Source organism: Pogona vitticeps, chromosome 4 (assembly GCF_051106095.1).
Source record: "Pogona vitticeps strain Pit_001003342236 chromosome 4, PviZW2.1, whole genome shotgun sequence".
NCBI lineage: Eukaryota > Metazoa > Chordata > Lepidosauria > Squamata > Agamidae > Pogona > Pogona vitticeps.
The window spans coordinates 35,208,481-35,222,866 of NC_135786.1; the positions used below are offsets into that span (position 1 = coordinate 35,208,481).

At 40.8% G+C, this 14,386-nt stretch overlaps 1 protein-coding gene across 2 annotated transcripts in view; it reads right to left on the reverse strand.

Annotated features, from left to right (window-relative positions):
• ACSS2 (acyl-CoA synthetase short chain family member 2) overlaps nt 1-14,386 on the reverse strand; it is a 65,766-nt gene that overhangs the window by 2,130 nt on the left and 49,250 nt on the right. For both annotated transcript variants that reach the window (XM_020782408.3, XM_020782409.3), the window contains 10 exons: nt 9,956-10,093; nt 9,495-9,665; nt 8,558-8,691; nt 7,854-7,986; nt 7,325-7,381; nt 6,800-6,880; nt 4,741-4,849; nt 3,444-3,512; nt 1,889-2,065; nt 534-608 (listed from right to left, as the gene is read on the reverse strand). In XM_020782408.3, coding sequence (XP_020638067.2) covers nt 534-608; nt 1,889-2,065; nt 3,444-3,512; nt 4,741-4,849; nt 6,800-6,880; nt 7,325-7,381; nt 7,854-7,986; nt 8,558-8,691; nt 9,495-9,665; nt 9,956-10,093 — 1,144 coding nt within the window. The remainder of the gene's footprint in view (nt 1-533; nt 609-1,888; nt 2,066-3,443; nt 3,513-4,740; nt 4,850-6,799; nt 6,881-7,324; nt 7,382-7,853; nt 7,987-8,557; nt 8,692-9,494; nt 9,666-9,955; nt 10,094-14,386) is intronic.

Sequence of the window (14,386 nt, forward strand, 5' to 3'; positions counted from 1 at the left end):
TGAAGAATATTTCAAGCAGTTAGGGAAGATTTAGAACACAACTAATTCAGTATTATTCACTACTGCTCACAAAAGAAATTGACAAGATAAGGGATATATGCTAACCTTAAAACAAATTCTTGCTTGCTTGTCTGTCCTTCAAGCATAGTATACTATACATGTTATCACTATTTTAGAGTAAACATTTTGCAACAGTATTCTACCTTGTCCTGCACAGGATATATGTACAATCCTTTGATCTAGCATAGAAGCACTGTGGCCACACTAGAAGCTTTTAATGAAAAACACTCTCCCATGTTCAGTAAACCTCACCAAACCTATAGTAAGAGCAGGTCAACATGCTCAACTACTGTCCTCCATAACTCCAAGGAAGCAGGGACTGTGTTTCAACCAGTGATGCATTTATTAGCTGCCCAAATTCTCATACCACCTGCTTCTAGCAGAGAATGGAACTTCTAAGTGCTAGAAACAAATTTATTATAGGATAAGGGTTACTTATGGAATCAGGAAATAAGTTAAAATCTAAACTATACCTGAGCGGGTCTTGGGAAGGCCAGGAGCATTCTGAATGTAATCTGGAGTTGCAATAGGCCCAATCTTTTCTCTAACTGCAAATAAGAGAGTAATGACTTTAGTTGCACTAAACTTGCACAATTCATGGGACAAGGAACATTTTTACAAAATTGAGCAGGAAGAGTGGTAAATCCTTCTCTATGCAGTTACAAACAATTAAATTTGATACTAAAATCTGACTTAAGAAAGGAAATGGAACACAAGAGCAGCACAAAAAACCCTATTCTAATAGTTTAAAAAAACAAGCAAACAAACCTAAGAATGGCTTCCTCTGCTCACTTGGCTCATCAAGCTTTTTCTAAGCCAGATAAGCACTGCCATACTAGAGACAAAGAATTTTGAAGGCAGGCCAGCCATGCCTACCCATCCTTCTCCACTTTGTCAATCAGAGATGGAAGGCTGCTGCGCACACATCACCTTTGCAGAACCCACGCACTGTCCATGGGATGTGCAGCCTGCCTTCTTGTAATCAAACTGAGTGCCAGCTGGCAGGAAAAGCACCACGAGGGAGGCAACAAGGCCAGCAGAGCTAAATTTAGCTTCTGGCAGAAATGAGCAGTAACCCCTATGAAGACTGCCATCAGCCAATCTGAAGGTTAAAGCAAATTGTTAGGCAGCACTTAATTCCAAGGTGGTCACAAAAGACCAAATGCATGGGGAGCAAAACCATTTCAGCCAAGGCAGAACTTCCATTTGTTCTACAGGCTGGTATGTGCAATGCGAAGAACATGGTTTGGTGGTAGAGTACTCCTTCACAAGTAAAAGGTGTCAGGCTCAATTCCTGGCATGTTCAGGTAGTAAGGGATCAAGACCCTGGAAAAAACAGTGCTAGTCAGACTAGGCAAAATGTGGCCTGTGGGCTGCTTCTGTCTCCCCCCTCCCCGGCCACGTATAGGTCCCCAGTACCCCCAAGCCAAGCCCCATGCCCACCCCATTTTTGAAGTAAAAATACTATTTCCAGTTTAGAAAAAAAGCCCTCAGGCTATGAGGGCCTAAAGTGCCCCCAAGCCCCTGAGAGGGTGCAAAGGGCTCTTGAAATTTAAAAAAATTAATAAACAGGGAAGTATTGCAGGGGAGGGTAGACCTTTAAAGTCTGTGAAGGATGAGGTAGTGCCTCTAGAAAGTGTCAGCTCTTGGACTAAATAACAGCTGGCTAAAATGAAGAATAATATTTTGCTCAATTGAGAAATAATACTTGTCTGAACAGTCTATAAACAAGTAGAAGACAACCACTCTTCCTTCCTTCCTTCAATGCATTCTTTTAAAAAAATCCCCTTACCCTTTTCAATACATTCAAGCCACAAGACATGGTTACCTTGTTTCTTCAATTCATTAACCAAATTATTCGTGAAATCATGACCATCCCTCAGGGTCACAAAACAGTAGAGGCACTCTCCCTTCACTGGGTGTGGGTGGCTTACTACTGCCGCTTCTGAGACAGCCGAGTGCTCCACAAGAGCTGATTCAACCTCTGCTGTGCTCAGCAAATGCCCTGTAAACATAAAAACAAACACCAGCCTTGTCACCCTTGCATCTTCATGCTTGATGAGGAATACATAAGAAACAAGGGACTGTCAAGTCCAAAGAAAGAGGTTGGGGTTTATAATAGCCACATCTGCTGTGATAATTCTGGAGGATGGTAACAAGGTTCTCACTAATTTCTTTGACTGTACTGCCAAAAGAACATCAATCCCAGTCTCCTGAAAAGGACAAAAGCTGTTCCCACAGCTATAAATACTGTGGGAACTATCCAACAAACTGTAACAGAGCACGGACAGAGTTCCTACTCCTGTCCTCTGAAGAGGCCGGCCACAGAGACTGGTGAAACGTCAGGAAGAACAACCTTCAGAATACGGCCAAACAGCCTGAAAAAAACACATCTACCATTCATTTTTTTTTTTTTTGATAATTTGCTATGGCTAGCTGCAGCTAATTGATGAGTTTATGGAACATGTCTTAATCATGTATCTGCTCATCTGCCCAAGTGTGCAACCAAGATGTGCCCAGGGCTTCAGCTACAGTTAGCCACAAGGAGTTATGCAACCCTTAAATGAACAGCAAGATGATTCCAACCAGTAGCTTTAAAAAAAGGAAATTGTTTGTCTAAGTCTGGTTGAGGAGTCATACTGAATCATGACCTGCCTGCCCTGACTCTTCTCCCTCTATCCTTTTAAGACAAGAAACTCTGTAGCAGCCCAGGAAATCCAAGTATTACTTCCCATGCGATGATAAAATGCATACACAAGCACACAGTTTCTCAGACAGACAGAATGAAAAACAAAACAAATTGATCTCCATGTAGTAATTGATACATTCACAGAATTTTGGGCTACTGGTTTTCACAGTTAACAGCTGGGTGTGTGTTTCTTGCATTAAATACTAAAATACAGACCAAGGAATGTTCTTCCTCTTATAACATAAGATGGATCCAAAAAGCAATGGGGAAAAGAAGCTGGGATTTCTCTGAAATTAGCAAAGCCATCCTTCAGCAGATATTTTAACAGCAAGGCAATCTGCTGCCTGGCAACAGAAACCCATAATTATGAGCATTAATAATCTGCCATTTTACAAATTAAAAATGTCTAACTATAAGCTAGAGAAACTAATTTCAGCAACTTCATCACTTTCTTAATGGAATCTTAAAACAGTTGTTATTTAAACATGCACTAACCCTCCAGAAGCTCAACTATATTTATTAGTGAGCTAATAAATGTTGTTACTAAATGTGTTCCATTTTTCTTAATTTATATTCCCCAATACTGGCTGGATGAGGCTTCAAACACTATGAAGGAAGAAGATTTCATAAGAAAGACCAATCCTACTTGTATTCTTTGGCAACTTCCAGTCTTCCACAAAGTTTTTGCTCTTACCAGAAACATTCAACATGTCATCAATTCGACCTGTGATCCAATAATAACCATCTTTATCTCTCTTGCAACCTGGAAAAACAACAACACATTGACCAATATAAGTAAACTACTTTAAAAAGGGGTATTTGAGTTTTGGAATTCTACCAAAATTGCTGTTAAGAAGGATGTTTGGGTGCAGACTCTGACATTTGTTCATATTGCACTACACATGAAAAATAAAGCAGCTGAAAATAATTTGTTTGTTTTCTATGTTGCAGCATCTAGTGGCATGCCACTACTCTGGGCAGTTTCCAACAAAAACAGAAGCATAAAGAAAACAATTATCACACAGAAACACACAGAGAGAGAGAGAGAGAGAGAGAGAGAGAGAGAGACAGACCACAATATTAAAATAAGGCCAACACAACCCATTAAAAAGAAAGTGTTACAGAAATTAGTAGTGATTTTATAAAAACAGAGGCACCCAAGAACTTCTGGAAGCCTTTCTGCAGTGCTTCATCCATGCCCCCAATTCTGGATACAAAGAAGATCCATAGATGAAGCAGCCCGCTTCAGAGACTGCATTTTAGGTTTGAACTCCAGTATTCAACCAAATAGGGACATGGTAGCGCTGCGGATTAAACCGCAGAAGGCTCTGTGCTGCAAGGTCGAAAAACCAGCAGTTGTAAGATCGAATCCACACGACCGAGTGAGCTCCCATCACTTGTCCCAGATCCTGCCAATCTAGCAGTTCGAAAGCATGCAAATGCAAGTAGATAAATAGGTACCACCACGGTGGGAAGGTAATGGTGTTCCGTGTCTAGTTGCGCTGGCCACTTGACCACGGAAACTGTCTTTGGACAAACGCTGGCTCTGCAGCTTGGAAACGGGGATGAGCACTGCCCCCTAGAGTTGGACACGACTGGACAAATTGTCAAGGGGAACCTTTACCTTTATCTATTCAACTAAATACCTGGCAGTGCTCAGGTTACAGAGAGATCAAAAGGAGGAGGGCAGCTTAAACTTTGCGGGCCACCTCAAGTTTGCTTCCTGCCCCCAAACTTGGTCACAATTCCACAGCTGCAAAATAAATCTCCACAAAATCAAAAATCTATCAAGGTAGCTAATACACATGTAAAAACAGGTGTAAATCCACATTAGAAAGAGAAACTAGGTGTAAGATCTGGAAATGGATCAAAACATGACAAGTGTGTTCGGCTTCTGGTGGCTGTTATGTTTGAGCACATACAGATTATCAAGAAACAAGTTCTGAAGATGATAATAATCCTGAGATCCAAGATGCTGTATGGAGCCTTACCATCTCCTGTCACATAGTAACCGGGGAATTTCTTGAAGTAAGTGGTCTCAAACCGCTGGTGGTTTTTGTATACGGTGCGCATTATTCCTGGCCAGGGTTGCTTAAAAACCTAAATGAAAAGGGTGATGAAACTATATTAGATGTGAAGATGGAGAACATGCCAAGTTTTGAACATTTTCCATTATTTATACCTCCAAACAATGCAGCTATGTTTTGGCTATGTGCAGCTTCTGCATTACTCTTTCTCAGACCTCCACACAAATCACCAGTATTATAGTAAAAAGACTGATACACTGGAGTCAAGAAGGCCCAAATTCAAATCTGAAGCTTCACTGGACTGAAACAAACTGTCTGGGTCACTGAAACTATAAGATGGGATCACTGTGAGTTCCTTGGAGGAAAGTTGGGACACAAATAATCTCCATATAAACAAAGTATTTGGGCAATAGTGTCACAGCACAGATCTACAGTAATTCCAGGAGCTCAAGACAACCATTTTCCGTGTTCCAGATGCTGGGTATAAAGTCCTTTCTTGTTGTATTTTTATACCCATGACAGAATGTTTATTTTTTTTATTTTCATAAATTTACAGAGTTATAATACTAATTAGTAACATGGCATATTTTGTCAGGAGTTTTTTTTCCCTTACTAAATATAAGTAAAACAAATGTGCTGAATCAAATCTCGATTTGCAGGGGAGAATTTAACATAATATTTTCTTTCTTTCTTCTTTCCTTCTTTCTTTCTTTCTTTTTCTTTTCTTTTTCTTTATTTTTTTATTTTTTATTTTTTGAAACCTGTATCATGTAAGTATGGAAGACAATTCTGTCTCATGATACTGGAACCTCAAGCTTTGAATAACTCAGTGATACAATATGCCTCTTACTTTTCCCTCTGCAGCATAACTATGAAACAGCCAAGATGGCATCATCTTTCATAAACTGAAATGTGGCAGCCAAGCTGGAGACTACCCAAGCAACCCTGTCACACTCACTGCCCACTCTTCCAACAGTCTGCAATCACTAGGACTTTATTATATGCAGTGGCCCTTATTACAGGTATACCCTATTATTCTTGGCCTTAAAAGATGACTTGAAAATCCATCTCCGTACAAAAACTGTTCGGCTCAAATAGTCCAAATCGTACCCCTTTCGTATGAGAAATTAGATCTGTTCAGAGCCCACATCACAGTGCTGAAGGGAGCCAAGGCAGCTGCGATTACGAAAAATCCGTAACAAAATCTTCAAATGTCTTTTTTTTTTTTTTTTCAAACAGCAGCTGCATCTTAGGGCTCAGAGTCTGTCGGACGGAGATGGAGCCATCTCTTCCCTTTGCACGTTATTTTCAAATAAAATCCTCCCCTTCTAATTGGTTCTTAAGTTCAGCAGACATTATCCCAGTCCTAGGAAAAATACAGGTACCTATATCCCACCTGTCCTCCCCTCCAACAAGAGTGATGGATAGGGCAAAGCCAGTTTCAATTAGGAAAACAAGGAAGGATAAATACCTAGTTTCTGGAATCACCAACATGTAATAATGTGCCATCAATTCAATTCTGACTTATGGCAACCCTTTTCAGTGTTTTCCAGGTAGAGAGTACACAGAAGTAGTTTACCATTCCACTCTTCTGAGGGCGTCCTGTAACTGTGCAGCTTGCCTAAGGCCACATAGGCTGGCTCTTCTCACAGAAGGCCCATTGGGGGGGGGATCAACCACAGGCTTTACAGCCAGATATCCAAACCACTGAGCTATCCAGCCAGCTTGAGCCTCTAACCACTGGGCTATCCAGCCAGAATTACTACTCCAGTCAAAACCATCTTCTAATATCTAATACTAAGTTTTGTTGTTTTTCAAAGTCAAAGCTAAACATAGATTTCTCTCATCCTCCAGTTTACTCACTGAAGTATAAACAAGTTCCAAGGGGCAGCTTGCTGCACAGTGAGACAGTTAAACAAGAGATAATTCATACATTTGTACAAAATAGGTATTATTATAGGTGGAGCACGATACCCCAAACATTTGCTGGGTTTAGTCAGCAATAAACCTAGCCTTTTCTTACCAAGTAGCCTTCTGCTTCTCCTTCCAACTCTTCTCCAGACTCATCTAGCACTGCAGGCACTACCCCAAAGAAAGGAAATGTCTGCCAAGAAAAAGTCATAGGACAATTTTGAGAAAACTGAAAAGAATAAACTAAATCCCAGAAAAGCTGACAAATGGCAGCTGGACATGAAAAGAGAGCTTCAACCCAACATTTGAAGTAATTTCCAGGTTCTTATGAAGGGCAGTTGCCCAAGAATGCATTTTAGAAGCTTCTATAGGTTTAATATATCCAGTGTTTCTGGTCAACATTCAGGTTAGTTTCCAGAATAGAAAGTTCCCTTCATTTAGAAACAATTGCCTTCCATTGATGTTGACTTATAACAGCTTTCCTAGTGGCCCTTCTGATTCTCTTGAACTTCAGCCCTCATCCTCCTTGACCTTATTGCCTCAGAACATGCTATGATCAGTTATAGAGTCACAGATACATCAGAAGGGCAATGCACTGCCCGGCAAAGAGAGAGAAACAAGCAGCACCTAAACTTACAGCTGAGCCTGGCTTCACTGGTGTAGCACAAGGGAGTGGTGTCAACACGTGGCCACCCTGCAAGACAAAACAAAACACAAGGATGCAAGTATTAAACTCTTCCACTGAAAACGACCCACCTACATGTTTCAAAAGCTGAATTATGCAAGAGTTAGATCCTAAGGATTGGAGAAACAAAGGCAATGAAGCAGAATATGACATTGCCCAGTACAACCAAGCAGGGTGGAGAAAGAAGGCTGAGAAGGTAAGGAAAGATGGAAAACAGAATAAGCCAGGTTATTGGACTGCCTCTGCTAGCACCACATTGCAAAAGACAAGAGGAGGAACAGCGAGGATACAAGCAGTTCTGAGACACACTGGGGGACCCCATGCCTCAACGAGCAACAGCAATTGCATTGTAAAACAGGGTACAGCAAGCTTGCAAGTAAAAGCTCACAATCCAGTGCTTATGAAGTAGGGACCCCAGAACACATACACAAGCCCAGCTCTTTCTTAAGGTACAAAGGGAGCCAAGTTGCAAAGGACTCACTGTCTCTGTCTGCCAAAAAGTATCCACTATAGGACACCGTTCTTCACCGACCACTCTATAGTACCATAGCCAAGCTTCAGGGTTTATGGGCTCCCCAACTGTTCCTAGGATCTTGAGGGACTTCCTGCTGTACCTGCCATAAGAAGCACACTATGTAGTCAAAAGGGAATTTAAGGAGAATAATGTTACGTGCACTGCCTTACACTGAGACTACTGACCAGCAAAAATCAAAATGTCAGCAGCTCTCCAGCTCCCTGGATGCTGGAAATCAAATGTGAAACCTTCAACACTCAAAGCATACGCTCTTCCACTGAGCTAGGGTCCCTCCCTAAACTATGCCCTGGAAAGTTGGCTTTTTTTGGGATGACAACATCCAACCACTCCCAAGTATGCTGGCTGTAGGATTTGGGTTTCTGGAGTTCAAAAGACCTTTCCAAGCTCTTCCTAAAACCCCACTGTCAATAGCAAGCAATTGCAAGCACAGTCGTTTGGATGGGATTCAAACAGACATTCTTCAGCAGTCATTAGGGCTCAAAATGAGTACAAAGTTGCAGACAAGTTTTGTTCCCTTTCCCCTCTCCCTGACTTTACATCATTTAGACCAAAGGCAAGTTACATCACTTAGACCAAAAGCTTCTGAGGAAATAGCTAAGCCCTTTGCCCTCGTGATCATGTATTTGCATTTCTCAAGCACTCATGCTTACTTCTTGACAGGTTCAGCTCCGTACTTCATGAGGAGGCGAATGGCCGTGGGTGCAGTATAGAACTTGGTCACCTTGTATTTGTCAATGATGCTCCACATACGGCTAACATCAGGGTAGATGGGAAGCCCTTCAAACTGAGCATAAAACAGACGTTACAATGGAACACTTCTATGGCTGCGTCCAGCATGGCGCACAATTTTTTACAGCCCTAGAATAATACTTCTGCAGCTCCACAACACTCCTGAAGCCCCATGCTCAGCACATGCCTTCTACCATAAATATGGCAAAAAGTAAAACACAGATTATGGCACTCTCTCTTAAGCTTATCAAATCAAATGTAAGACCAATTTTTTTCTAACTTTCCAATTTCTACCAAGTCTCTGGGGGGTACTCTGGTTGAAATATAACATCACTACATTATTTGAATGTATACGAAGAGTCGGACATGACTTAACGACTAAACAACAACAACATTATTTGATAAGTCCCACTTGATTGTCTGCATAGTCTTTCTTCTCCAATACATCTCAACACATTGTGCAGACTGCATGGTCTTTAATGCAAAACCTTCACTCTCTTTCCCCCTCCTTGTTTATTTTTGTAACATCTTGCTTGAGGAACATATCGGTGATCCTTTGTGCCTTTTGGCTGGCCTAATTTTCAACTTTATTTTATAGCCAACATAGCAACCTTTAGATCACTGCTCTAATGAGCACTGGATCTTAATGGAAAGTGAACTTTAAGGAACTACCATCTATTTTCAGCCATCCAACAGTTTGACTGTTCTCTTGTTCCTGATAAGGACACTGTTTGTCACACAGTTATTGTTTCCCCCCCCCCCCCAAATCCTCAAGGTGTGCAGACGTAGCACTTGAAGGTCTATATTGACACCTAGCTAGAACTTTTCAGTAAAGCCACAGCTTATCTCACAACTTACTAAGACACTGGTTGCTCCATTTGCTAAAGGTCCATATGTGAGGTAGGAATGGCCAGTTATCCATCCAATGTCAGCTGTGCACCAGTAAATGTCCTCAGGGTGGTAATCAAAGACATATTTAAAGGTTATGGCTGTGAAAATCATGTATCCACCTACTGTATGAACAACACCCTGAAACACAGAACACAAATGATCCATAAAGAGCTGTTTCTTTAAAAGAAGGCGAGAACAAGAATACATTAATATTGTTTCTCCAACAAACAGCAGCATTGACCAAAGGTATTAGATTTCAGAATAAGGAGCATCTTCCTTCTGATTCTAACATCACTCCCTCACAAACAATACTGTGAAATCATAAGTAGTAAGAACCACACTGTACAAGCAGGAGAGTGGGCTAATAAAGAACTACAATTTGACAGTAAGCACTAATAACCAGCAACTTGCAGAACAAAGCAACATACCTTGGGTTTCCCAGTTGACCCACTTGTGTAGAGAATGAACAGTTCATCTTCTGCATCACACCAGGCAGGCTCACACTCCTTGCTAGCATTTTTCATAACATCATGCCACCAAACATCAACTTCTGGGTCCCAAGGAATCTGAAGAAATTCACACAATATTTAAAGAAAAAGACGACAGAAAAATTGCACAACCGTTACGTCACTGTTCCTTCTCTCACTTCTCACAGTACTTTCCCTCCTTCCTGGCTGTAGTGGGATTATACATTTCCTTCTCTCTGATAAAGAACGTCAACAGATTTCAATAAATGGCCTTATACATTTGATAAAAGGTCTTCCTGCCACTTCAGCTACCTCTTCTGAGACCCGAATCACCCACACCACTTTATTTTAAATGTTCAGCATACATCCTGTAAACAAATGGCACATAAACAACCATCCAGGAAATATTAGGACCCTTCCACTAGGCAGTCAAAAAGAGCCACAAAGAATTAAATGTTTCCAAAACATGCAAACAAGATGACATGCATTTGAACTCACTTAAACAGTGTGCACTTTTTTGGATAAATAAACTTTACCTGTTAAGGTTAGCAAGTATCAAATGTAGACGATATAATATCTTGTGCTTTCTATGGCATTTCTTATAGAGTAAATTACTATAATCCTAATTGTGTGAATGTTACATTTGTTTGTGTTTTTTTTTAAATCATATGCTTGGACTTGCTTGTGATGCAACACACAACATCATCTAAGGGCAGCTAATTCTCTTAGCATTGAGTGAAAATGGATCATGTAAATGTATCAACATAGAACAGCAGCAGAATTTGCTTCCATCAGAAAAAAGGCAAGGCTAGAGCAATAACTTATGCAAAGATGCAATAAAAACCCTCCTACATGGGTAAGTGCTTTGGGCTCATAGGCCTCTTTAATTGTTTAACAAACATACTCTTTTTTTGCACATTGTCAAGACATTCATGGCAATAGTTTGTGCAAGGAACAACAGTGCTTGTGCTACCAGGAACAGGATATCCTCATGTAATCTTTGTAGGATTCTCGTATCTATTTGCACAGCTGAACCTTCCATGCCAAAGGAAAGCAAGTCATAAAAAGACCTCTTTGAAGAGTAGCCATGTACTTATACAGTACTGTATGTCTTCCCCACCTCCAAAATCTTACTAACTGTAAAGTTACAATATATTGTCCTACCATCAAATAACTCTCTCCTGTCCAAGTAGTACAGTAATGAAGAATTAGAAATCTAAACTGGCACAGCACCAGTATGTCATATAATATTTAGTGAAGCCTATAAACAAGTACTGAACATGTTTTATTTTGTTAAAACCCTTTTTACCACAAAGCTAGGGAGTATAACTTAGAAGACTACCCACAGAAAGAAATGCAGTGAAACAAAGAACACAAAATAAGATTACATGGCTAGGTTTTCAGGCTGTCTGACATACTACCCCATCAGACCACTCCATAGACAGTGAGTGAGCTGCTTTGCACAGAAACAGTGGGATGCAATTGTGCAAATCACAGAGCTTCGGTTGCTTGCAAGGGGAACATGCAGCTTGCAGGCAAAACCTTGCACACTTTCTGGGATGGCAACAAGCAATTGCAAGTGATGAATTCTGAACTTAAAGATGACTGATACTGGGCTTGAAGTCCAGTATTATATGAAACTCATAGCAGTTACTGCTACATACAGTAAAGGATAGACACATACTTAGGGTAGAAGAGTGTGCCACACTGCCTTAGTGTGAAAGGTAGACTTTCTGCAGTCCAAGCAAGATCTTATGTCTATCACTCAAAGGCTATAGTCAAATTCCTGCTTGGAGGACATACTACTCGTACTTAAGCATACTACTTCAACAGACTCCTTCATGACTTCAGTAGTTGTTTTTGCAACTTGTTTAAAGATACAAATCTTGAATATCACTTTATGGAATTCTGAATTTCACTGCACCATGTACAGATTGTCCCCTTCCTTTGCTCTTTTATAGACCCAGAAAACCAGAGGCAATTTTGTTTCTCAGTGGCCCTTGCATGGCCTGTGTTCTGGCAGTTCCTCCACTCACATTCCTTCCTCTACTGCATTTACACACGTCTTCCCTTATCTCCCATTTCTAATGTTGGTTGCTTCGTATTATCTTTCAAGCAGAGCACCCTTCCATTTTGCCACACCAGAACATCAAAGGAATGGACTATTTTGGAGAACCAAGCAAATGGGCCACTGCTACTTTGAAACTGAAAAACACAAACACCATTTTCCCCAGACAAAGTTAAAGAGTACAGTACTAGGGAGACAGTGGACACAGAGAAAATGGATATTTTTTTCCAGTGGCTAAAAAGTTTGCACAGGGTGGTGATTCTGCAATTAAGATAGGAGTGTTTTCCTGTTTCACCATGGTAAAGGCATTACTGAGCAATGAAATATTTGTGGTTTTTTTTAATTAGAGCAGTAGCGTACATGAAAATGAAAGCATGTCAGTGGGTGTCTATGCCTCAATACACAGGAAAAGAGTACTGGAAGAGTGCTCTAGAAGAGGTCCATCCACTGTTAACCACTTGATACATGGAAAGCACACATATGTGCAGTCAATCAATGGAAGCATATTAGAAAAGAAAACTCACCTTCCAGTTTGGCATAGCCTGAAGACTGGAGAGGCTACTTCATAATGTGACTCAATTTCCTCGAGACACAATTCTCAGGAGTCACACTGGGGTGACTCTGAATTAGCCTTCAAACAAGAACTGCAGCTCCACAACAAAATACAAGGCTGACACTCGTTCTGCAGCTTATTCTCCTGAAGTTCAATTAATACAGTACTGACCTCACAGATCTGTGCAACTGGGGGCAGTTTTCAATTGCATAATAGAGACCCCTGTGTTCCACATTCAACTTCAACAGCAACAAGTTGGCCACACTCACACACTTTATGCACACTCTGCCAAAAATGTGTTGCCTCTTCTGGTCTAGGTCCTGGTTCAACAGCTGTTATCTTTATAAGGGACACTGCAAGTGGAACCCATTCTGATGCAACTTGAGGAGTCTGGTTCATCATCAAGGCACTGATCACATTTTTGTTCCTGAAGAGCTGGCAGATCCATCTGAGTACCTGAGGCGCCAGATGCACAGTCTGCTTTGGCCTTCAATATTTGTCCTGTTGTAGGACCCCACTATTTACTGAATTCCTGGGAATTCAGGTGTCTCCCTTTCTTGAATAAGAAGGCCAGTGTATAAATGGTAACAACATTTTCAATCCTGGCCCATTGCTGTGTGCAATCTTCTCTTTGGATTTTTGTTAGACCTATCTCCCCTGCCCCCAAGCACTGGTTGAAGTCCTTTTGGTTACCTCTTGACAGTCATATGAATATTGTCTCTGTGGAACCATGGCTTCCTCCTGACCTGAGTATAACTGCACACCTACAGATCAACCTGTACCCCATTTGCCTGTCCACTGTGATGTTCGAGACATCCGGGAGGGAGGAGGAGAAGAATTAATCCAAGACGATTCTTTCTGATGTGCCATCAAGACACATTCAACTTATAGTGATGCTAATAGGGTCTTTCAAAGTAAGTAAAATATTTAAGGAATGGTTTTACCCAGTGAGTTTCCATAGCCATACAAGTATCTGAACCCAGATCTCCTAAGACCCAGTCCATCGCTCTCTCCACTACACATATTAGGTAACTAAGATGATTCTACCATCGCAGAAATGAATTAATTCCACATTCTATATTTAATCTTAGTTTACAGTATAGGAGACAATGGGGTGAAGACTGCCTGAGAAACCCATCATTTTATTGGAAAAAAAATACCAAAAGCATGTGAAACAGAGGATAAGCATAACTAGATGAGCACATTTCATACACATACGTGTTTAAGGGCTGGGAGACTACAGCCATGGGTGAAAAAGAACAGAAAGAGGTATAGATCTGAGAGATTTATCAGCCACCACTAGCACTGTCCCCAAGCCAAAAAGAGGGCATATTTCTGGGCATACCACTCCCTGATCTAGTTCAGGCACTACAAGCAGAATATAGCTGTGCTCAACAGGCTTATGCATCTCCTTCCTCATTCCCTCTGGCTGCAACAACTGTTTATAAATTTGGACACATGGCAAATCACAGGAAAGATCTGCAAATTATTATCTTTCCATGGCAACAATGATAAACCATAAGTCCTAGTACCATGGCATAAGAATGTTTCAACAGTCACTTCTATTACTCTTACTGCAACCTCATAGGGTACGCCATGCTATGCAAACCCTGCCTATAGATTTGCAAACCTTGACTTTTATTATTATTCCTTTATTCTTATTTTGGCCATGGATTCAAAGAATTGGAAATTTATCAGAGTTCTACATTTACACATGATCTGCCAAAGTTTCTAGCATTCTGCATCATAGGTGTTTACATCAACTAGATGC